Here is a 25065-nt window from a genome sequence, read left to right on the forward strand (position 1 = left end):
AAACTCCTGTGGGCGGAGCTAAAGAAGAGAGGGCTGATGGGAACTGTAGTCTAAGAGCAGCCAACGCCCTGCCCCAAGCGGACACGTGGTGGACCGTAGACTGGTCCTTGTAACGGCAGTGATGACTGTTTGTACTTTGTGCCCGGTGTGTGACGGCTCCACACTATATAAACCGACTGGGACACCGTAGAGGCCTCTGTACCGAGCTTTATACAGGAGCAGAGTAATTGTGGAACTACAAGTCCCAGCATGCGCTGACTATAGCGCCTGTAATAACCTCACTGCAGGCAGTGTAATGTTATAGCACTGCAGGGTCATTCCTTCCGTCTCTGCCATGTGGGCACCACCACAGGGAAAAGGGTCCAGGCAGTTATGAGTTAACAGGCTGCATCCCGTGTCAGCAGGTGCATGCTGGTGCTTGTAGTCCCTCTCTGCTGCTAATTCTGTCCCCTGTGTAATGTAATATTGGGCCGCAGCCGCTGAGACATAAGTGGCAGATTTATGTGCGGCTTTAAGGCTGGCATGATATATACAGGGCGCGACTCCGCTAATAGTGGGACCCCAATCCCCTCTGTGACTGGTCTGAGACCACCGATGACCAGTACAGGGGGGTCCGCCAAGTCTGTGAGAAAAATCAAACTAGTCTCTATTTTCTTGCAGTTCACGTTGCAGCCTCTGGTCAGGGGTGGCGCTGTTGAGAGATGTTTCCAATCCCCCCTTTCATTTTTGCGTTGGCCTTCATTGTGGTTGGCCTATGTGTGGTGTGTGTGAGCACTTCACATCCTGAGCGATCTCCCAGTCATGTAGTTCCAGGGTCCATCCTCCTGTTTTACAGAGATTCCCATCTTCATAGATCTGTCTTGTAAATTAAAGCACATTTGTAATTCGCTGCTTATTAACATTTGCAGCCGTTCTTGAGATATTGACACTTTTCTCTTGTTTACAGCTTGTTGCCTAGGGAACCGACCACCGCTGCTGTCTAGCTTCGGTATTAGGAGGTAACAGAGCGTCCAGTGACCCAGTCCTGGCTCTACAACGGCGCTTACAAGATAATAGAAAAGAGTTTGTAAGCCCTGAGTATGTTCAGCCAGCGATGCAACACAGCAGCGGTGGTCGGTCTCCTAGGCAACAGGCTGTAAACAAAGGAAAAATGCTAAAAATCTCAAGAACGGCTGAAAATGTTAACAAATACTAAATGACAAAGTTTTGTATTTTTTGCCAGCGCTATACAATACCCGTGACTACAGAGCAATCTGTGCCTGCCAGAGCAATGGGCGTCCACGTCGTACACGCTGCAGCCAATGAGCACCCGCAGCGGTCAGGTCATAGGTGGGCAGTGACGTCATCACTTCTGGTCCAGCAGAGGTGGAGGAGTGCGGGCTGAGGGCAGCGTCTCACCGCCCCGGTGCCAGTAAGAAAAGGTTTGAAAGTTGTGGCCGACTCCTGTAATATCGGGGATGACAGATGTCAGAGTACGCGGAGCGTCGTGTGCTGTGTGGGGGGCTGCGCGGAGCGTCGTGTGCTGTGTGGGGGGCTGCGTGGTGCATCATGCGCTGTGTGGGGGGCTGCGTGGTGCGCTGTGTGGGGGGCTGCGTGGTGCGTCTTGTGCTGTGTGGGGGGCTGCGTGGTGCGCCGTGTGCTGTGTGGGGGGCTGCGTGGTCAGAGCCCCCATCATGGAAAGTGCCCACTGATGGGTCATGGATCGTGCCCGCTGATGGGTCATGGATCTCCAGACTGGACCATGGATGCCGGCGGCCCGGTCTGATGAATCAGGGTTCCCATCATGTGGACGGACGGTGTGTGCGACACTTGGGTGACACCCACCGTGGTGGGCTATGGAGGGAGACGAGCCGGCGGAGGCCGTGGGACGGAATTACATCCTGTTATGGTAAATAATGAAGTTATTTTATATGGAAATGATTTCAGGTAATAACTAATACCGGAAGCCCCCCAGCCCTGGAGCCCCCCATGTACATGAGTGATGGGCTGCAATGACCTAATGCAGGATCTGCGGTGCTGGACATGCAAACAAAAGGGTGAGGGGCCGCGCATCCTGAGTGGGGGCCGCCAGTAAGTGCTGAACGCCGCAAGAAATGGACTTTCTGCAGGTTAAGTATTCATGAGGCAGAAGGAAGCTTAATGGAAACTGCAGATTGTGATGTGTGTGCAGAACAGCCAGCGTCCCCCAGGAGCTGCTGATGCAACCACCATCCAGAGAGGCCGGGGGTCTGCTGTGGATATAGAGGGGGGTCTGATGTGGATATATAGGGGGGCCAGGGGGTCTGCTGTGGATATAGAGGGGGGCCGGGGGTCTGCTGTGGATATAGAGGGGGGCCGAGTATCTGCTGTGGATATATAGGGGGGTCTGATGTGGATATATAGGGGGGCCAGGGGGTCTGCTGTGGATATAGAGGGGGGCCGGGGGTCTGCTGTGGATATAGAGGGGGGCCGAGTATCTGCTGTGGATATATAGGGGAGTCTGATGTGGATATATAGGGGGGCCAGGGGGTCTGCTGTGGATATATAGGGGGGTATGATGTGGATATACAGCGGGGCCAGATGTGGATATATAGGGGGGCCAGGGGGTCTGCTGTGGATATATAGGGGGGCCGGGGGTCTGCTGTGGATATATAGAGGGGCCGAGTATCTGCTGTGGATATATAAGGGGTCTGCTGTGGATATATAGGGGGGCCGGGGGTCTGCTGTGGATATATAGAGGGGCCGAGTATCTGCTGTGGATATATAGCAGGGCCAGGGGTCTGATGTGGATATATAGGGGGGCCTGCTGTGGATATATAGGGGGACCGGGGGTCTGCCCTCCTCCAGGACGGGGTACAGAAGTTATATCCTGTCCATTTTGTGATAATATACATAAAGCTGAGAGATCAGATTACAGCTCAGCGACCATTTACCGTAATTCATCGGCTCCGGATCACGTCCGATATTGGGATTTGTGATTGTTTCTATGTCACATGAGTCAGACACGTCACAAGGGTGGAGATCTAGTACTGTATGTGGGGTCCCATTGATCTTGGTGGGGGTCTGCTCTCATTGGTGACTTCCCCACATGGATATAATAGACATAACAGCCCATGGTGATCCCATACAGGGGTCTTGTGGAAGCACGAGATAGATGTATATAACGGCTGTCCGTGAGTGGGCGCTCGGTGCCGTCATCATGTCGCACATTGACCTGCAGCTCAGGATGTTGCCCTTTGATACTTGCAGCGTGGTGTAGCAGCCGGATGTGGCAGATGGTCGGCAAAGTGTCGTATAATCTGTCTGCCGCCCCTTGTCATGTTACAGAGTCATGGTGATGTCTCAACACGAGCAGGAGCCGTTATATCTGACTCAATATTCACGTCTATTAATTACAGGTGAGAAAAGCTCCTGGAGGGGAATGTGGATTGGACTTTTCTCCTTATAGGAAATATCCAGCTCACCGACAAGTGTGTCCTGTTCCACCGGTAATGCAGGGATGTGAAGCTTGGGTTGGCCGAGAGGTAGAAAAGGAGTCAAAAAGGTACATTCAGGAAAAATATCGTGAAAACAACTGTTTATTTAGAACAAATATTTTAATAAAATCCATGGTTTAATAGGTGCTCAGTTCCCCTGGTGTGCTGACACGTTTCAGCTCTTATTCATAGTGATAGGGAGCAGTATTTTTCCTCCAGAGCCGTCGCTAGATGAACCTTTTGACTCATTGTCTCCTTATAGTGGATGTACGGTGTATATTTCCACGTGGCCAAGATTCCGTCTCTGCACGGAGTTTATGGTGGGCTGAATCCCCCATGTTTAGGACTCGCGCATACAGTGATACTGAATATTGGGGAAAGGCTTCCAGCGCACGACACCTGCGGGTCTGACCATGCCACAAAATGGACAGGCACAGTGACACCCAAACTGCAGCGTCGGAGGGTGTATGGAGCTATAATACCGCCCTATTGTGTGAGGACGTAGGGAGCGATCATTCTCTGTGCTGCGCCGCAGTATATGCTGGCCTTATCCAATCAGTAATAGTGCATTAATCATCATGACCGAGTTGCATTTTTTCTTTTTTGTAACCAAGTCCTTGGCTATTGCCCCCCTATAATAATACAAGCACAGGATCTGTAAGATGTACAATGTTTATTCGGCCATCATGACAATAAACGTATAGATATAAGGCATTTTTCATCTACAGGCACAAACTTCACAGTTAAAGGGATCACATCTGTCCATAGACAATCACTAAAATGTAAGGATCCTTCACAAGCATCACGGGACTGGCACAAGCGGGGTGAAGAGCAGCCATTCTGGAGAAAGGAGGGCACATTCTGGGTGGCATGACGTGCTCTGGAGACGGCAATATTTCTATCTAGGGCAGGGCCCTTTAAGGATTATTTCTAACCCTTTTTGCAGATGTTCGGCACAGTTCCGCCATTACTTTCGTTGCGACAAGGCTTTAAAGTAGGAGATTACATATGTAAATAGGTCAAATAAAAATCTACAGTTCTTCCAAATCTAAGCTTTGGCGTGGCCGACGGATCCCGCAGACAGATCCTGCTGGGGAACCAGTGTGACCTTCCATGTGATGCTTAGGTACAGGGCTGGTTAATAATAAGTCATTCGCTGAGCTCGGACATGGTAATTACTGGCACTGAGAACGAGGTCCGGGGCTTTTCTGGATTCGGAAAGTAAAAGGATCATGAGCAATTTTGCATAGTTCAATAGCGGCGTGACGTCCCGTGTACGGAATATATAGGGCCGGTGGTAATAAGATCAAATCTTAAAAAAACATGAAAAAATACAGCGATCAAACAAACTACATGTAACAATGGGAAAAGGGGAAATGGCCGTCCCCGACACAAAGTAATTAGATACAAGAGTACAAATCTGTATATATCCGGAGCGCGGCTTCATCCGAATACACCGAGATTATCAGATGAGACTCGGCCGTAATACATGTAGTGCACACAGATACATCGCAGAGGCACCAGAAGAGTAAGGGAAGGACGCCACGGCCACCTGCACCTAGGACACGCGTCCGGGATGCCTCTTTAGACTCTGGAAAAGAAAAAGAACAATGGTGTCAGGTGGCAGCAGTGAAGGCTGGAAAAAAAACAATGGTGGCAGCGGTGAAAGCTGCCACAGGGGATATTACAAAATTATTTCACTGTCACTAAACTGAGAGGGAATACTACACCGCATTAAACAGTTACTCTCCTCAACTTAAAGGGCTATTCCCACCTCGAAGATCCTATCCCAATAAGGAATACTGTGGAAAATAGCCGTCTAGTGTCAGAAATCTCATGCCTTTGGAGGAGACTCTGGTTTGGCTAAATATCTGGAGTCACGTGGTAAGGCTCGCTGACATGTAGGACGGCAATCCGGTTTGGAAGAGACATTATGCCATGGCTATAAGCCCCCTGAAATCCGGCTGCCCCCTCTCCAGAGCGACTCCTGCCCCCGTCTAGGCCAATGTCTTCTCTCGGGACTCATGAACACTTCAGACGGACACTTACATTACTGCCACCTTAAGTTGAGTATTCCTTCAAGATTGGGTGTCCATGAGTGGAGATTGCAGAAAACTAAAGCGCTGAGCCCCCACAGTCGTGCCGGAGCCGCCAAGTGCAAGAAGTATGTGACCAGAGGCAGAATCTCAGACATGGCGGATCCCACCCTCACATCCCCCCCCAGTGATGGCAGCTTTGTCCTTATTGGAAATAAGCCATGCAGATTCCGGTCGCCCCACAGGTGCATGCAGCGTTCAAGACAATGCGGGGGCATCATGGCTTATGTTAGAGCAGGGTACACGGTGGGCTCATTGTCAGATTGTACCACTCCCAAGGGCTGGTGATTCCTCATTACTCCCGCTTTCATGGCTCCCCCCCCCCCCCATAACCGTCCCACCCATCATACCCCCACAGGCCCAGAGACAACCACCCTCTCTCTGCACCCCGCTAATAGTACATATGGATGAAGACATAGCTATATACTCCGGGTCCTTTACTTGCCCATTTTTGGGAGTGGCACAAGCCGACCAAAATAATACACAGGGGGTCAAAGACATCCACAATGGAGCGGAGGCAGTAAGGGACTGCAGGCATGAGGGAGAGGGGGGCCTCGACGAGAAAATCACTCTGATCCAGCACGTCTTACGGGTTTTACTGCAATGCACCTCAGGCCCCTTGTAGCGGTAAATCAGGGGGATGGACTTGCCACAGATATTTATGGGAGCTAGCAGGGGGAGCAAACAAAATGGAGATTTAATGGAAATGGGTGCAAAAAGTAAAATAAGGATGACTCACGGTGCTGCTACCCACCGGTCACACTGATATCAGTGGCTGGCCCAATTTTCCATTTTGCTGTAGGTTCTTCCCATGATAGGAGAGCACAATAAGAGAAAGTCATGTCAGGCCGCACGGTGCGTTTCAATGTCACAGTGGATCAGTCATTGTATGTCCGTCCATGACCTGGGAGCTCCGGCTGCCCGTATAGGGGGGTGGGGGGGTGGGGGAGGAACTCTCGAGATCACCCCCTGACCCTGGAGCTCCAGTAGAAATCTGGGTGACAGTTTCTTGTACGATACTGGTCCTTTCCCCCAGTATCCCAGAGCCTGAGACAAATCTCTAAGCTGTCATCCGCCTATCACGGGTGACAGCATCTGGAGGTCCGAATCTTTGGATGCTTTGTGTCAGGGCCCTCAAGATATGGAGGGACATAGGAGAAGACATCATTCATTATGGATCTACTTTAAAAGACGCATGAGAATGGAGAAGGATAAAACGAAGGGACTGCGGTTACATAAACTGAGCTGCAATACCAGAAGCCACCTACAGACAGGGGTAGCGCTCTTACAGGGAGATAAAAAGCAGACCCATTTATCTAATCTTTTTAGTCGGATCGTGACACCCCCTTTCTATACATGTCCTAATAGAGGGGTCTCCCACTCATAACCCACCAAAAACAGTGTCTCGAGCTCCGGTGGACTTGGGTCCATCCATGTTGAACAATTATTCACCCTTCGCAACGGAGAGAAGCAGCGTCCTGCAATTTCTCCAGGAAAATAAATCAATTTTTGTGGCCGTAGGAGCCATTGAGTGTGATTAGAAGGCTGACTTGTTGTATTTATTTTTTTACTAAACGGGAGATAAGCGAGGAGAGTATCCCTCTTTTTATTTATTTTTTTTACGCCATTCTGACCCTTGTCCTGGACAGCCCCTCTAAATTCCCTGGCGCAGGGATGTATTGTCTATAAAACAACACATTTTTCATCAGGGTCATTGGATGCCGCGGGTCCTGCCCTTAGTGGACTGTGCGCAGGATTTTGCTTTTGCTTGGTGCCACCGGGGAGAAAAACGGCTTTCTGTAAGGACAATAAAAATGCAATAAAAAATGAAATACTCAAGACCCTTCTGTCTTATATAGAATACATTGTTTTTTGGTCGGCTGCATGGATCCTGCGGATAGGAGCACACACGTATGGGGGGCTGGCCACACACGTATGGGGGGGGGGCTGGCCGCCACTTTGCACCCTTCTAAGATTCCTCTTCACAAGTCTTTATCATGGTCTGATACTTGCAGACACTTTGAGAAGTGAGCGGAGAACAAACCCGACATCTACTGACCTGGATGATGCTGATGCCCGTCAGCTTCTCCACCGTGTCCGGGAGGCGGTTGAGTATATCCAGCACTTCCCCTGTGATTTTGCCGGCTCCGACCTCACTTCCACCACTGGACACCAGCTTGATCTTCTTTACCTTAGTTAAAGGCTTACTGATCTCCTCCACGACCTGGAATGGAAGACGTGAGTGCAACGTAATGGGGGGACGGAGGGCAGCGGTGGGCCTGTGACGTATCAGACTGCAGAGAACACGCGGCCCACCCGGTGCCAGGCTCTAGACCCTGGGGGCTGCTGACAGTGGTATTCAATCTGAGCAACATCACCTGATTAAAGGGGTCTTCCTCCTTACTATAAATAATAAATGCCCTCAAGCTAGGACCTCAAATTCCTTGCATTGTTTGGGGGGGGAAATTGAAATTTCTGACTTTATTTTCTATTTTTCAGGGTTTTTTTTGTTTTGTTTTTTAAAGAATGCAGCAATAGTAAATATTTTTAATTTTTGTGTATGTAGTCTAGATCTCGGTATCGACCTGGATACTACCACAGCGTGGAACAACTACCGCATATACTAGAGTATAAGCCGATCCGAGTATAAGCCGACCCCTTAATTTTGCCACAAAAAACTGGGAAAACTTAATGACTCGAGTATAAGCCTAGGGTGGAAAATGCAGCAGCTAAAATAAAAATAGATACCAATAAAAGTAAAATTAATTGAGACAGCAGTAGGTTAAGTGTTTTTGAATATCCATATTGAATCAGGAGCCCCATATAATGCTCCATACATTTCATGATGGGCCCATAAGATGCTCCATATTAAAATATGCCCCATATAATCCTGCATAAAGGTTAATAAATGGCCCCATAAGATGCTTCATAGACACATTTGCCCAATATAATGCTGCACAAATGTTGATTATGGCCCCATAAGATGCTCCATAGAGATATTTGCCCCATATGCTGTTGCAGAGGCAGAGGGCGGCACACACACTAACCATGTCATCGCGTCCTCTGACCTGAGCGTCACTGCAGAGGACGCGGAAGATGGACAGGTGAATATCGTGCAATGCTCGCCCTCCCCATTATACTTACCTGCTCCTGGCGCGGTCCCTTCATCTCCGGTCTCCGACAGCTTCTTCTAGCATTGAGCGGTCACTGTTACCACTCATTACAGTAATGAATATGCCGCTCCACCCCTGTGGGAGTGGAGTCGGGTCCATATTCATTACTGTAATGAGCCATGTGACCGCTCAACGCTGGAAAACGCTGTAAGCGCCCGGAGACCGGAGATGCAGGGACCGCACCAGGAGCAGGTATGTCACAGCCGCCGCTCCCCCTCCCCCGCCGACCCCCCCCCCGAGACAATGACTCGAGTATAAGCCAAGAGGGGCACTTTCAGCCTAAAAAAAATGGGCTGAAAATCTCAGCTTATACTCGAGTATATACGGTACTTTACAAACAGCAGTAGCGGTGCGGTGTCAACCAGAAACGTCCATCTCCTTTTACTCCGCAATATTTTTTGTGTTTTGGGGGGGGGGGGAAATTGGAAAAAGGTGCAAATTATTTTTCGGATTTTTTTAAAAATATAATTGTACCTTTTTTTTTGCTGTTTTGTTGATTTTAGGCATCCGAGGCCGCAGGGCGTGGGAGGGATGGTGAACCTACTGCATTATATTCACTTCTTATGAAGCCCAGAAATAGATGATGAGGGTCTTCAGCAGACCCCTAACTGCAAGGACAACACCGTCAGCGCCCATGCCGGGAATGGGTTAATGGAGACACTTGGCTTCCAGAATATGAGGACAGTATGGATATCAGGATTATGCGGGACCATAATACGTGACTTCCCGTCACTTACATGAGCGCGTCTCTGGGCGGGAGACATTTATACACGCGGCAACAAATACTAGAGGGTCCTTGGCGATTTACCTCCGGCAGCTTCTCCAGCAGCATGTCCACTATGGCGGCCTCCTGATATTCCTGGAAGGCATCTGCCTTCTTGGCCATCTGCTCAGCATCGGCTCGAGCTTTGACCTCCACGGCGTAGGCCTCAGCCTCCCCCTTTATCTGCAGTGACGAGGAGAGAAAGGAGCGATGTCAAGAGTCTGAACGGCCTCTGTTATTCTTGTATTATCCACGCGGAACGGGACAGACCCTGATGGACTCCGCTTCTGCCTCAGCTTCAGTAATGAGCTTCATCCTGAAAGTCAAGAATATCAGTTGTGAGGAGGTGACGGTACCGCACCAGTAAGGACCCCAGTGTGAACACAGCCCACCTCTCGGCCTCAGCGATTTTCTCAAGTCGATAGCGCTCGGCCTCCGCCGGCTTCTTGATTTTGGCCTCCAGCTCCTTCTCCTTGCGGATGATTTCTTGATCTTGCAGTTGGATCTGCTGAGCCCTTTCCACCACCTGCACCTGAACCTTCTCCTCCTCGATCTTCTGCTTTGTTTTGGCGACCTATAATGAAACGAGTGACGGGTTCTCAGTGACGAGTGCGTTAGATGGGCTCGGTCAGGGTACGTTCAGATTTTTAGGAATCTCATTCATTTCCCATCACAGTAAAACACTTATTCACAAAAATGCATCAAAATCCATTACGTGTGAATAAGTCCTTATGGTTGTACCTGTAGTTGATAGGCCAGGTCACTCTCGGCTTTCCTGCTGTTCACCTGCAGGTCGTACGTGGCTTTTTTCAGCTCAAAGTCTCGCTGGGCTTTCGCCATCTCTATTTCATTGATGTACTGAGCCGACACCTTCGCCTGTTGAGCCTCTGCTTCCTGTAATGTAGGGGGGGCAGCACAACAACAGTTTAATGATTGCCCACCTTTCACTGCCATGACGCTTTCTGTCTGAAATCTGACAGCGAAAGTGAAAAAGGCAAAAGCAGAAACTCCTCTGCACAGACATGATGGCATTGTAACTTCCTGCAGCCACCACTAGAGGGAGCCAACCACATGCTATACGCTCCACAGCTCCCCCTGGTGGTGAATAAGATCATGTAACTGTCTATTTTGGAGAACAAGGTTACTTACCGGTAGCTGTTTTTTCCAGAACCCATGACAGCACACCTTAGAGAGGGATCTGCCCACCAAGGACAGGAAACCTACTGATGTAAAAGGGTGGTACCTCTCCGTAACCGACACATCTATAGTGCACACCCATATGGTGAGAAAAGTGGGGGAAATATACGAGTGCTGTCATGGGTTCTGGAAAAACCGGCTTTCAGTAAGTAACCTTGGTGTTTCTCCTTCACCCATGACAGCATACCTGAGAGATTTCTAGAGAACTGAAACACCTTAGGGAGGGACCACCGCTTGCAGAACCCTTCTACTAAAGGTTAAGCCAGCGGAGGAGGATAGACTCAGTCTATATAGTGACTAAAGAAGGTAGATGGTGAGGACTAGGTAGCAGCCTTACAAATCTGATCAAGCGATATCTCCGCTTTCTCTGCCCAGTATGTCACCACGGCTCTGGAGGAGTGAGCCTTAATGCCCTCAGGAACCGGACTACCGATAGAGTGGGCTACAATAATGGCCTCCCTGAACCATCTTGCAATCGTACTTTTGGATACCCCATACCCCTTCTGGCTACTCTGAAAGGCTACAAGTAGAGACTGGGCATAGATATGTACTTTACCAGTGCTCTTCTAACATCTAGACTGTGAAATGCCTCCTCCCAAGGATTCCTGGGGTTCTTACAAAAGAAGGGCAGGATAATTTCTTGACTTCTATGAAACTTTAAGGCTAGCTTAGTAAGATAAGCCGGATCAGGTCTCAGTATAGCCCTATCCTCATATATCTGTGTATAAGGAGGATTTGTAGAATGGGCCTGCATATCGCTCACCCTGCGTGCCGACGTCAGTGCTACTATTATGATAGTTTTTAGGGTAAGATACTTAGCCAACAATTACTGTAATGGTTCTAATGGATCTTAGGTCAATGCTTCTAGCACTAGGCTTAGATCCCATGGGGGTATCCTTGGGATTGGGACTGGCCTGCACCTATCGCAACATTTTATAAATCTCGATATCCACTTATTGGCTACGAAATCAAAGCTGACACCTGAACCTTGAGGGTACCAGTAGCTAATCCTAGCTCAGGCCCCGACTGGAGCAACTCTAGGATGAGACTGACTGGAGCCTTTTGTTCCAAAGCCTTTCCTTAAAATTCCAAAAATGTTTTCCATGGCCTGCTGTAAATCTTTGCTATTATAGGCTTTCTACTTTTTAGCAAGGTGAAGACTAACCCTGGCGAAAAGCCTTTCAGACTCAGTATTGCCCTTTCAAACTCCATGCTGCTAGGTGGAAGCCCTTCACTTGAGAGTGCCATACTGGACCCTGAGAAAGAAGGTCCGGGATCTCCGGCAGGATCCATGGATCTTACACGGACATTGCCTTCGATAGGGAAAACCATGGTTTCTTTGACCAGAATGTGGCAATCAGAATCACTCTCGCCTGATCATCCCTGATCTCTCATGACTGCTGGGATCATCGGAGGGAAGGCATAAGCCATCCTGATGTTCCAGAGAACCTGAAGGGCATCTCCCACATATGGGTTTTCCCTTGGATTTAGCTAACAGAATTTTTTTACTTTTCTGTACTGTTTGTCTGCAAACAAGTCTATTTCTGGCCACCCCCATGACAGAACTATCCACCCTATCATTTGTGAATATGGGAAACCCCTTTTTTTTTTTTTTTAATCACCGGCCTTTTCCAAGATGTTGTCCAATTTCTTCCTGAACAAAAGTTGGCCATGACATTTTAAAGAGCAGAGTTTATTTTTGACTGAAGATCCCCCGGACAGCCCTTGAGACACAAAGCCCGTCTTGCCGAAATTCAATAATCCAGCAGACCAAGACACTAGTCTCACCAAATCTTCAGATGTGTCTACTAGGAATACTGGGGGCTAACAAAGGCAGGTTGGCCAAAATCTTATCCCTCAGGGTTTTTTCTTTGGGCTGTTCCTCCACTTGTTGCTTACAAATTCATAAGGGAAAGGGCGGTACAGGTTCCAGCAATCGCCGGCTTCAGGCCTCCTCCTGCCGCTTCCCACGTGTGCTTCACATATCCATCCGCTTTTTTATCTAATGGATCTCTAAGCACTCCAGATTCTTCAGAGGGTTGGGCTGACCTCTGATGATTTTGATACAGCCCCATCAATCCTAGGGACTTTACCCCGTAATGTTGAGTCCTTTTTGAAGATAAGCGTAAGGCACCAGTTTCTCCACTCTGTGTTAATGAGCGCCTGGATTTTTACTACTAACCGTAAGAGAGCCCTTCTTTCCCTGCTCCAACCCTCGGAACATTACGTGTTACAGGGACTTTGCAGACTTCTTCTCCTTTAGGCCCACTGTTGATCTAATGGCTGTAACTAGCCTAACTGTATCCTTCACCGGAAAACCTGGTCTGCACCCGAAGTCACTGTCCGAGGAGGATGAGGATGAAGGCTCACTGAGGTATTGATCCTCGGATAACGGAGAAGAGTCACAATCAGTAGATACTTCCCTAGGTTTTTCCATCCCTTTTTTTTTTTTAATAGGGTTTTTGGGAGCCATCCACTTTAGTCCTGATGTCGGATCTAAAGCTTACTGCAAAGTCTGGGGTCTCCTCACTGATTGTTTTGTGGATGCAGAAATTTTACTGCCAGCGGAGGTCATACATAGGAAGAGGAACAGGGAGCGTGCGCTAACGATAGCTTTTTTAGATCTCCCCTAGTGATATAAACAAAAACACAAGGGGCCTATTAAAATGGTGACAATCATGGAGGCTCACTCACCACCCACTGTCACTTTAAGGGTATTGGATTCGGAGGCTGTTCTGGGATACATAAAGTATCATCACTGGACACCGAGGAGTCCCGAGACCCCCTGCTGCTCTGGCTGGGATGGCCGTTACAGCTTGAGCAGCTGCCCCCTTTACTGTGTCCATGCTGGTAAGCTGGTGGCTGCGGCCGTCTCTGATCCTCCATGGTAGACAGGGGAGAGATGATTGAGCTGGAGAATAAGCGCCATCCTTGCAGACTGCTCCCCCTTTTTCAATGGGATCCACAGCGCTGTCTTCAGAGTCAGTCTCCTCCGGTCTCTCCAGAAAATTGCCCTCGTGCACGCCCCGGCTGGCGACGCTCATGTAGGGCACCACCGTTTTCTTTCAGCGCGCCCCCCTGTAACGTCACTCAGGCACGCCTATTCCCAGCATGCTTTGCACCTGTGATGTCAGCATAGGGAAGGCGGCTTGGCCGTCTGAGGCACGCCACACATCTCCGTCTCCGCGGCCCGCACGTGCAGCAGAGCCTCCTTAAGACTCCGGAATGGCGCTTTCAGGACCCCGGAGGTCGGCCACACAGGCATGGAGCCGGCTCTTCTGGACATGGCTGGGTAAGAACTTTCCACTTCTGTCTTCACCGTGGATTTCAGCAAGAGGTTCCCATCAAGGACAGGAAACCAACTGATGTTGAGGAGGTGCCAACCTTTTATTTCAGTAGGTTTCCTGTCCTTGGTGGGCAGATCCCTCTCTCAGGTGTGCTGTCATGGGTGATCACCGTACACAGATCTGTTATGAAATTAGCACAAAATGTAAAAGAAAATACAGGATGTTCACACTTCTCACGGCACCCCTGCAATCACTATATTGCTATGACAATGATTTATTTCCCTCCTCTGCCTCACAATGCCATAGTTAAGGTTACCTTGATCCCAGCATCTCTTTTGGCCACCGCTTCCCCGATTCTTGCATCCTTCTGCACCTGAGCCGTCCTGGCTTTACCCAGAGAGTGCAGGTAATCCTACAGGAGACAGGGGCGACCAGCTTCAGTACTGCTCCTTTGTTTCTCAGCGTCTTCCTTTAACCCTTTCATTTACCTGATCATCGTGAATGTCCTTCAAGGTGTAGCTGACAACGCTGATCCCCATGTTCACCAGGTCAGAAGAAGCCACTTTGAAAACCTGCTCAGAGAACTTCTGCCTGTCCTTGTAGATCTCCTGATAACAATAACAGGGGCTTATGTCAACTTCTTGAGCTGCAGTTTTCTTTTATCTTGATACAAAGCTCCAAATCCTCAGTGTTAAATGATAAAACTCTACCTGCAATTCTAGTGCAGCCACCACTAGGGGGAGCCGACTGCTTTTGGATAGTACATTGAACTCCACACAGTGAGCTCCTCCTAGTGGTGGTTGCAGGCAGATAGAGCTACATAGAGTTAAATGGTAAAATCCTATGTCAGCCGGTACAGAATTCAGGACCTAAAAAATAACTCTGGGCTATAAGGACAATAAGGACAGTAAGTAATGCAGATATGACATCAATAAAGTCACCTACCTCCACGGTCATGTGTGCCATGATAGCACGCTGGTGACCCTCCAATGTCTCAAGGGCGATATGAGCCACTTCATTCTCAGTTTTGCCCAGGAACATCTGACAGGCGGCTGCAAGCATCTCCTTATTCTGACCCTGGATCTTCACCTGTGGGTGTGATGCACGGAAACATAAGACCCCCCAACCATCGGATTAATACCCATCGCCTGCTCGTGGCAGCAGCTATGACCCTGCCTTACCTGAGCAATGCCGGTGACGGAGATGGGGACCCCGTGCCGCGTATAGACCTTCTCACTCTTAACGTTCAGGGTCAGTGTATTCAGAGAGATCCTGCGGACGATTACTGGGTGAATAGATGCTCTGCTCACATATACATGACGCCCGGACCACCATATCTTACCTCTGAATCTGCTGCACGCAGGGGAGGACGAAGACCCGTCCGCCGGCTATCATCACCGGGGGGCTGCGGCAGAAGCCTGCAATATACCACAGAGGTGAGAGCCCTGTATACATGACTGTGTGATCTCCGGGAATCTCACAGACTGGGGGGCCGCACGTCAGCGCCCCTTCACAGGGAAGCTCCATCCAAGTGAAGGAGGCTGGCTCAAGTGGAAGCCATATTGCTGTGCGGTTCTGTTGTACGATAGGTCCAAGGCGCCGAACGGACCCCACTGACCGCTAATGGGATCTGTCTAGGTTTCCATCTCTTTGAAGGTAAGAATTGTGTCCAGTGAAAACACCAACAGCTGCTTGATATAGTAAAACTGCATGGAGCTGGTGTAATATATAGGGGCGATGAGGGGGTCCTGGTCCCTATTGCGGTCCCACAGGTAGGTGTGGACCCAGAGGGTCACAGTCGTATCTGTGGCTTTTATACCACATTTAGTCTGTACACGGATTTACATCCGCGGCAGGTGAACGATGAAGGTTTCTATTCCGTGACCGCAAGCAGAGATCAGGGTATAGAATATTATACAAAGAGGGCGAGTTCGGGACGAGACGATCTTACCTGACACCACCATGGCTTCATTCGGTCCGCAGGTATAAAACACCATCTAAAATCGGGGCAAAAAAATAATGAATGGTGGCGAGAAGCGTTTTATCGGAACTTTCTTGTACATTTCTCTAGATAAAGCCTTTATGTCCCACATTAGGATGTTTTCATACGGCGCCATTATCAGGGATTATTCCTAGGGACGCTCGTTTTCCAATAATCACCGACAGCGGCATTTAACACGAGCGGAATTGCGTCATTAATCCAGCTCATCGGCTGTCGGTTGTCATGATAGTGTGTGTGTGTGTGTGGGGGGGGTCTGATGACCCCTGAGCCTGTCATTACGATCCTCCTGTGAACGCCGGCTTGTGGCCGGCGTTCATAGGTGACCGTGACCTCTGCTATACATAGAAGTAGTGGAGCTCTGCTATGTACAGCAAAGGTAATAGCAGATCCAATACACCTATTTGGTATCGCTTAGTTCAGAAACGCCCGCTCTATCAAAATATAAAATAAATTAATCCGATCGGTACATAGCGTAACGAGAAAAAAAAAAAAAAAAAAATCTATCCTCTGATATGATCTAGCACATCAGAGGAGTGAGAAATGGGGTCCCCCAAGAACCCCCGCTACCTCCAGTGTCCCTCAGTCCCTCCGGCTCTGTCGCCCGGCATCTTCTTCCGGGAAGAAAATAGCTGGCACATAAGCAGTGCGCCCGCCGTCACCCGGCAACAACAGGAGATTTTCCTAATTGGTTCACTTTGATCACTGTGATAGAGTCTATCACAGTGATCAAAAAAAAAAAAAAAAAAAAAATAGTAAATCAAATTCCCCTTTATCACCCCCTTAGTTAGGTAAAAATAAAAAAATAATGTATTTTTTTTCCAGTTTTCCATTAGGGTTAGGGTTGGGGCTAGGGGTGGTGGTGTTGGGGGTCAGGTTTGGGGTTACGGCTGTGTTAGGGTTATAATTGGGGAGTTCCACTGTTTAGGTAGGTCAGGGGGTCTCCGTACGTGACATGGCGCCACCATTGATTCCAGGCAATTTTGCGTTCAAAAAGTCAAATGGTGCTCCCCTCCCTTCTGATTTCCCCCACATACGGGGTATCTGTATACTCAAGATAAATTGCACAACAAATTTTGGGGTCCATTTTCTCCTGATACCCTTGTGAAAATAAAAAAAAGTTTGGTTTCAAAGTAAAAAATTTTGTGAAAAAAGTAAAATGTTCATTTTTTTTCCTTCCGCATCGCTTTAGTTCTCGTGAAGCACCTGAAGGGTTAATAAACTTCTTGAATGTGGTTTTGAGCACCTTGAGGGGGTGTAGGTTTTAGAATGGTGTCACTTTTGGGTATTTTCTGTTATATTGACCCCCCCAAACTCACTTCAAATGTGAGATGGCCCCTAAAAAAAATGGTTTTGTCAATTTTGTTTGAAAAATGAGAAATCGCTGGTCAACTTTTAACCCTTAACTTGCTAACAAAAAAAAAATGTTTCCAAAATTGTGCTGATGTAAAGTAGACATGTGGGAAATGTAAATTATTAACTATTTTGTGCGATATGACTGATTTAAGAGCACAAAAATTGTTTGAAAATTGTCTTCATTTTTGCCAAAGTTCCATTTTTTTCATAAATGCAAGTTATATCGTAGAATTTTTACCACTAACACGAAGTACAATATGTGAGGGAAAAAAAAACAATCCAAAAAAGTACAAAATTGGCTCTGTCACTAAGGCTACTTTCACACTAGCGTCGGGAACAACCCGTCGCTGTGCGTCGGGCCGACGTTCCCAACGCTAGCGTGGTCTCCGCCGCACAACGGGGGCAGCGGATGCATTTTTCCAACGCATCCGCTGCCCCATTGTGAGGTGCGGGGAAGTTCGGGGAGGTGGGGGCGGAGTTCCGGCCGCGCATGCGCGGTCGGAAAAAGCGGACCGTCGTGAGCAAAAAACGTTACATGTAGCGTTTTTTGCTCCCGACGGTCCGCCACTGCACGACGCATTCGTCGCACAACGGGTGCGACGTGTGGCAATCCGTCACAATGCGTCGCTTCATGTTAATCAATGGCGAAAAAACGCATCCTGCAAACACTTTTGCAGGATGCGTTTTTTCGGCAAAACGACGCATTGTGACGGAATGCAGTTAACGCTAGTGTGAAAGTAGCCTAAGGGGTTAAGAAAAAGCTTGGTTTATTTGTAGGCAGTGTAAACCAAGCTTGGGAACGTAAACACAGCCCTCTGGGCAAAACAAACAAGAAAAACAAGAAAAAAAAACTGTAAACTAAGCTTAGGAATGTAAACACAGCCCTCTGGGCAAAACAAAGAAACAAAAAAACACCTACAGTCCTTTTCTTACCTTCCTGGAGTGCTCTCTCTCCAGGCACACACTGAAAGTTTTCGCAATGAGCCATTTAAGCGCAGACCATGTGACTCCTCCATCATGTGATTGATCACATGATCTCAACCACACACAGGTCCAATCAGGACACTGCAGGTGGAGATACATGGACATTCTCCCTCCCGCTCTATGAATGTCCACTAAAACCAGCCCATAACATAACTTTTAATAGACCATCCCAACAACATAGTGTGCTGGAGGAAACTATTCTGGTTTTACATCACTGACGCCGTCATGCGCAGTGACACATATCTCCCCTCCATCACTTCACCAGTGACTCTGTCAATTAGTATTAATAAAAACAAAAAATAAGCCCTCACCCAGCCCCAGAAACCCCACAAAAATGGATACGTTACGAGTCGTGGAAAATGACGACAGACGGGAAAAAAAAATTCTTACAAATTTCCAAAAATGTTTTTACTTCAATAAAAAAAAAAATCCTATGCATGTTTGGTGTCTGCGTCCTCATACTGACCTGGGGAATCACATCATCAGGTTAGTTTTATTACGTAGTAAACATGGTAAATAAAAAATAAAATAAATAAAAATTACATTATTGTGAAATTGCACTTTATTTTTGCAATTTTAACGAACTTGGATTTTTTTCCCCGCTTTCTTGTACATCACAGGATAAAATGAACGGTGTTATTCAAAAGTACAACTCGTCCTGCAAAAAGCAAGCCGTCACACGGGTATATTGATGGAAGAAAAAAAAAAAAGTTATGATCCTTGGAAGAAAGGGAGTAAAAACGGAAAATTGCTTGCTTAAAAACAATAGTTCTCGGCAGCTCATCTTCCGGTGTAAGCAACGTGTGCTGCCGAGAACGATGACCTAATTCTGATCGTTCTGTGCGCATGCAAGTGCGGTTCGCCTGTCCAAACAAGAGTGTTCTCAGTTCTTCATGCTTCCCGAGCGTGTGGTGCGATCCTCACCACTGACAGTTTGGGCAGGCGGCATGGCTGAGCGTGCACCTGACAGTTTGGGCAGGCGGCATGGCTGAGCGTGCACCTGACAGTTTGGGCAGGCGGCATGGCTGAGCGTGCACCTGACAGTTTGGGCAGGCGGCATGGCTGAGCGTGCACCTGACAGTTTGGGCAGGCGGCATGGCTGAGCGTGCACCTGACAGTTTGGGCAGGCGGCATGGCTGAGCGTGCACCTGACAGTTTGGGCAGGCGGCATGGCTGAGCGTGCACCTGACAGTTTGGGCAGGCGGCATGGCTGAGCGTGCACCTGACAGTTTGGGCAGGCGGCATGGCTGAGCGTGCACCTGACAGTTTGGGCAGGCGGCATGGCTGAGCGTGCACCTGACAGTTTGGGCAGGCAACATGGCTGAGCGTGCACCTGACAGTTTGGGCAGGCAACATGGCTGAGCGTGCACCTGACAGTTTGGGCAGGCAACATGGCTGAGCGTGCACCTGACAGTTTGGGCAGGCAACATGGCTGAGCGTGCACCTGACAGTTTGGGCAGGCAACATGGCTGAGCGTGCACCTGACAGTTTGGGCAGGCAACATGGCTGAGCGTGCACCTGACAGTTTGGGCAGGCAACATGGCTGAGCGTGCACCTGACAGTTTGGGCAGGCAACATGGCTGAGCGTGCACAGCTCTGGTGCTGCAGGCAGAAGCAGCTTTGTCTCTGCTGTATCGGAGGGGCACAGGGTAAGTGAAGCAGGCCCGATCCCGTGATGTCAGCTTCCGAGCAGAGCTTGCAGAATTGACAGCTTGTAAGCGCTGCGCTCCCCACCTACGAGACCGTCCACCGCTGATAAGACTGCAGAAAGGGTCGGTAACCAGCAGCTTTTCTATTAGACGACTGATCACTCCATCACACACATGGTCCTGCACATACATGTATCCGGGGCCGCGGGGTCAGTCCTGTGTGATTTCTGCCGGTGATCTCGCAGTCACACAGCTCCGTCTCCTGGTCCTTCCTGTTTGTGGTCATTACACGATGACCGGCCTCCGTGTGACTCCAGATTACACAACCGCTGGTGTCGGGATGAATCCTATGAGCGCATTACTGCCTCGTACAGCAGCTGTATGAGGGCGGCAGTGCAGACCACTGCTCCACACAAAAGCGTCTGACACTGATGCCAGCAATCAGACCCGATCAGTGGGGGACTCTCCGTGAAGCTGCTCACTATGCCTGCAGTGGCCACTACAGGGGGAATGTAGTATTACGTAACGCCCGGTAACACAAGCGGTGTACTGACGCAATCCTTCACCTGTGGGATAGCAGCAAGTCCCAGCCGAGTTGCAAGCCTAATGATCTGAAGTTACAGCATCATATTCCAAAATTCACCACTGGACCACCAGGGACAAAGCACCAGAAGCTGCCAGCCCAGTGAGGTCAGCGAGCCAAAAACCGCTGGCCCACCACCAGGGCCCGCGCGCCAGAAACCGCTGGCCCACCACCAGGGCCCGCGCCCATGGACCATATAGTGAAAAGCACTAGACAATCAGGGGCCAAATATGAAATCTACCCATCATGGTACCTCATTATTCTGTCAGCTATTATGTCAGACCCCTAAAAAAACAGATCTGCCATCAAATTATGCAACAGGGGCGTCAGCCTGTTCACCTGTCCCACAGTGACAGCATTGGACCACCAGGGACCAAGTACTAGAAACCATCAACAACCCTGTAATCGAAGCTGCCAACAAGCACTAAATATCCCACCGTGGGTCAGCAGTACGATGTGAGACCCCTAAAAAACACACCTTTATTTTCCGCTATTGAGAAAATCTATACAATTACGTGATCATGAAATCAGCTGCAGGAAGCGATGAGCGAATCCAGACCAGGACCCCGGCGGCCAGAAGCTCCTCCATGTCTGCCCCTCCGAGTCTGCAGGCGGGAGGCTGATTACATTACTGGGACTGCAGAGCTGGCAGCGGAGCCTGCATTACTGAGCTGCAGCCAACACGTCTGCTGGACCCTCAATCATCGCTGCCACTGATTATCAATGGGGAGGAGCGGCAACCGCAGAAACACCAGAGCTGGGAAACTACAACTCCCAGCATCTCCTGGCAGCCTGTGCTACCCGAATATATCATTATACAGTCTTCAGCGCTGCATGGGCTTAAAAAAGACAAAAACAGGGCAGCGAGCGTCAAACAGCACCACCTCCGTGCCCAGGTTGAGTGCGGTATTGCACCTATACGCCATTCAGTTTAAAGGGGTCGCCCCACGGCTCCAGCACTGACGCATTGGTGGTCCCCATAAGTCTTTGTTTACTTCTCTGCAGTGACCGCTGCAGTCAATCATCGGCCTCAGCAGTTTTATGCCATAAAGCCACTGATTGGCTGCAGCAGGCAGGATCTGGATGGGATATAAACAGGAAGGTTTCCACTCACTGACAGCGAGCAGAGGTCGTGCAAATGTGAGGAAAGTGGATATTAGAGAGAAGCAGGGGGACAGAGATGGAGTAAATGACTGTTCTGATAATGGCCGCACCCAGACCCCACTATGCCCACACACCCAGACCCCACACGTGTGTGCTGCACATATAGCATGTATACTGCACCTTGCTGGGAGCAGCAGGTAGATAACGTGACCTTCGGGTGATAGTAACACTCAGCCTCCGCTTTCCCTCAGTTCTCTTCCTCCTGTGTTTTCCTTCCCGTTACTGCTCCACCCTGCCGCCCCCTCCTCCTCCTGCACTAATCAGTGTCACTGGTGCTAATGGACAGGACCATAGAGACGAGCTCAGCGCCCACAGCGCCATCTGGTGTCGGGTTACTTACTACACACAGCGCCGTCTGGTGTCTGGCAGATAAATGCGCACAGCGCCATCTGGTGTCTGGCAGATAAATGCGCACAGCGCCATCTGGTGTCTGGGACATCGCATAGCGCCATCTGGTGTCTGGGACAGCTCCCTGCGCACATCGCCATCTGGTGTCTGAGGCAGCACACTGCATGCTCTTATGGAATGTCAGTGCAGAGTATCACACAATTGTACAGGTTTTTGTTTTCCATTGAAAGGTCATATACAAATAGCGCCATCTATTGGAAGCAGCAATTCTAAAAGTAAATATTGACCCTTTAACGATCATTGTCGCATGATCAGAATCTGAATTTGGAGACACGGTGTTTCTTGTTGTTGCCCCTCATCAGTGCAAAGTATGAGATCTGATTTGGATAGGTGAGAGGCTCTGGACTGGGGTCTAAGGGGTAACCTTTCTCCTTGTGGATTGCGATAACCCCAGCCTGGCATGTCACAATGAGGAGACTTATAAGCCATGCATGCTCCTCTGGGAAATTAAAGGGAACCTGTCACCCCGGTTTTTCACTCTGAGATAAAAATACCGCTACATAGGGCATGAGCTGTGCTTTACAAAAGTTTTTTTTTTCTACCCTGATTCCCCACCTAAGCTGCCGAAATTACTTACCAAAGTCGCCGTTTTCGCTTGTCAATCATGCTGGTCTGGTCATAGGGGCGTGGTGACAAAGCTGTTTCTTCCCCCAGATCTTGCTTAGGTTTCCGTTGGTGGCGTAGTGGTTTGCGACTGCGCAGGTGACGAAAAAGAGCGCGGTCTGCGCTATATCCCTGGTGATCGGTGGGGGCGGCCATCTTCCTGTGGCAGCGCGTGCGCAGTTGGAGCGCTCTGCTGCTCGGGGCTTCAGGAAAATGGCTGCGGGCTGCCGCGCGTGCGCAGATGGAGATCGCGGCGGCCATTTTCCTGAAGCAGAGTTCGCATCTCGGCTTCAGAAAAATGGCCGCCACGATCTCCATCTGCGCACGCGCGGCAGCCCGCAGCCATTTTCCTGAAGCCCCGGGCAGCAGAGCGCTCCAACTGCGCACGCGCTGCCACAGGAAGATGGCCGCCCCCACCGATCACCAGGGATATAGCACAGACCGCGCTCTTTTTCGTCACCTGCGCAGTCGCAAACCACTACGCCACCAACGGAAACCTAAGCAAGATCTGGGGGAAGAAACAGCTTTGTCACCACGCCCATCAGACCAGACCAGCCTGATTGACAAGCGAAAACGGCGACTTTGGTAAGTCATTTCGGCAGCTTAGGTGGGGAATCAGGGTAGAAAAAAAAAACTTTTGTAAAGCACAGCTCATGCCCTATGTAGCGGTATTTTTATCTCAGAGTGAAAAACCGGGGTGACAGGTTCCCTTTAAATATGGAAATCGTCTATTCACAGAGGAAGAGGACTGGATCTCTAGCGCCACCTATTGGAAGCGGTGATCCTAAAAATAAATATTGACTCTTTAGTGAGCACTGAGATTCCGGTTTGGTTTTCATCCTATTTCATGTGGCAAGGCTCGTTAAGAGTTGATCTTGACTTTTAGGATCCTAGGTGCTGCTAGTGATCTAGTCGTCTTCCTCTCTGAAGATACAATTTCCATATTTAGTTTCCCAGAGGAGCGTGTATGACGTATAAGTCTCCTCACTCTGACATGCCTGGCTTGGCTTATCACTCTCCACAAGGAAAAATGTTATCCTTAGACCTCTATTGAAAGTTCACAATGCTTAAAGAGTTGGTCCACCCTTGGAGACTGTGCACATTGTTTTTCTTACTTAAATGCATGTATTTTAGGCTAAAAATCATTTTTGCTATTGGCCTTACATTAAAAATGTTGCACTGTTTGGATTTTACAGGCTGCTTCCTGCCACATTAAACTTTGAAGAAGCCTGGGATCATAGATCAGCTGAGAGGAGCTAAAAAAAACCCCAGAGGCTATGTACACAGAGTTTTTCTAGGAGTTTTTGTATCAGAAACGCAGCAGAAACTCTTCAAATCTCAAAACTCCTCAAAAACCTGGAGTTTCTGCTTAGTTTCTGCTCAGAAAACTCAGCAAAAAGACTTCATGTGCCAAAGAGTTACATATTCTCCTGTCAGACCCAATGAGCTCACTGATGGGTCCTCAGTTAACTCATTCTGCAGCAAAAAAAAATGTATGCAACCCAAACTTATTTTTAAGCCACTAATATGTCAAATACATGCATTTAGGTTTAAAAAAAATTGTATTGAGTCGCTATTTTCTAAGAGCCGCTCAGACAGTAGGCGCCACCACAATTGTTAAAGTGGATCTAGTTTCAGTTCAGTGATTTCTCGCCCGCATCGCCCAAACAGTAGCATGTAAGGAGTGTAGCATTTAGTCACTCGGTTGTTGTAAACTCACACCACCTCGGACACAAATTTGGGCCACCTCATCTTCTTCTCCTCCTCCACGGTCCGCAACATTTGTAACAGTGTCAGGTTACAGCGTTCACAGACCCCGCTCCCTTGTGGATGATACGGCATAGTGTAAGACTTATCGATCCCGTAGATACGATACAGCTCGTCCATCACTCTCGCCTGGAAGCAGGCCCCTTGGTCCGAGTGAATTCGCTTCGGGCATCCATGTATGCGGATGAAGTCCTGACAGATGGCTGTCTGATCCTGAGTGGGGGTCACCACCAAAAACTTGATGAAGTGATTGGTCATCACCAAGTAGTACCGACAGCCATTGTGTGAAGTTCCGATCATCAGATATTCGACCATCATAACCTCTAAGGGTGCTGAGGTTCGGATAGCCTGGATGGGAGCTCTCTGTTCCTGGGGTTTGCTCACACCGCCTACATCTTCGGCAAACACCTTTCACCTCTCGTCGCAGTTGAGGCCGGTATATCAGTCGTTGAAGCCACCGAATGGTCTTCTCTACACCAAAGTAGGCACCCCTCTCACGAGCTTCTTTAGCCAGCTGTACAACAACCGCCTCTGGGGCCAGTACCCGCCAAGTGACATCGAACTTTCGAGGAAATTAAATC

At 49.1% G+C, this 25065-nt stretch overlaps 1 protein-coding gene across 5 annotated transcripts; it reads right to left on the reverse strand.

Annotated features, from left to right (window-relative positions):
• Positions 1-4113: 4113 nt before the first annotated feature.
• FLOT1 (flotillin 1) lies at positions 4114-22019 on the reverse strand. 5 transcript variants are annotated; one of them, XR_013221376.1, is made up of 14 exons: positions 21827-21974; positions 15923-15968; positions 15314-15389; positions 15153-15243; positions 14917-15060; positions 14460-14579; positions 14288-14383; positions 10229-10381; positions 9880-10061; positions 9758-9803; positions 9533-9670; positions 7611-7775; positions 6306-7348; positions 4114-5046 (listed from the first exon to the last, which is right to left on the reverse strand). XR_013221376.1 is itself a non-coding variant. In XM_077285961.1 (14 exons), exons 2-13 carry the CDS (start codon positions 15966-15968, stop codon positions 6309-6311), a joined length of 1305 nt encoding a protein of 434 aa, XP_077142076.1. In that variant the 5' UTR covers positions 21827-22019; the 3' UTR covers positions 4114-5046; positions 6306-6308. The 5 variants fall into 5 exon arrangements, 3 of the variants coding, with proteins under 3 accessions (XP_077142076.1, XP_077142075.1, XP_077142077.1); XR_013221375.1 differs by having other exon boundaries at positions 6291-7348; XM_077285961.1 differs by having other exon boundaries at positions 6306-6356; positions 21827-22019.
• Positions 22020-25065: the final 3046 nt, after the last annotated feature.

This window comes from Ranitomeya variabilis, chromosome 2, assembly GCF_051348905.1.
Source record: "Ranitomeya variabilis isolate aRanVar5 chromosome 2, aRanVar5.hap1, whole genome shotgun sequence".
Lineage (NCBI taxonomy): Eukaryota > Metazoa > Chordata > Amphibia > Anura > Dendrobatidae > Ranitomeya > Ranitomeya variabilis.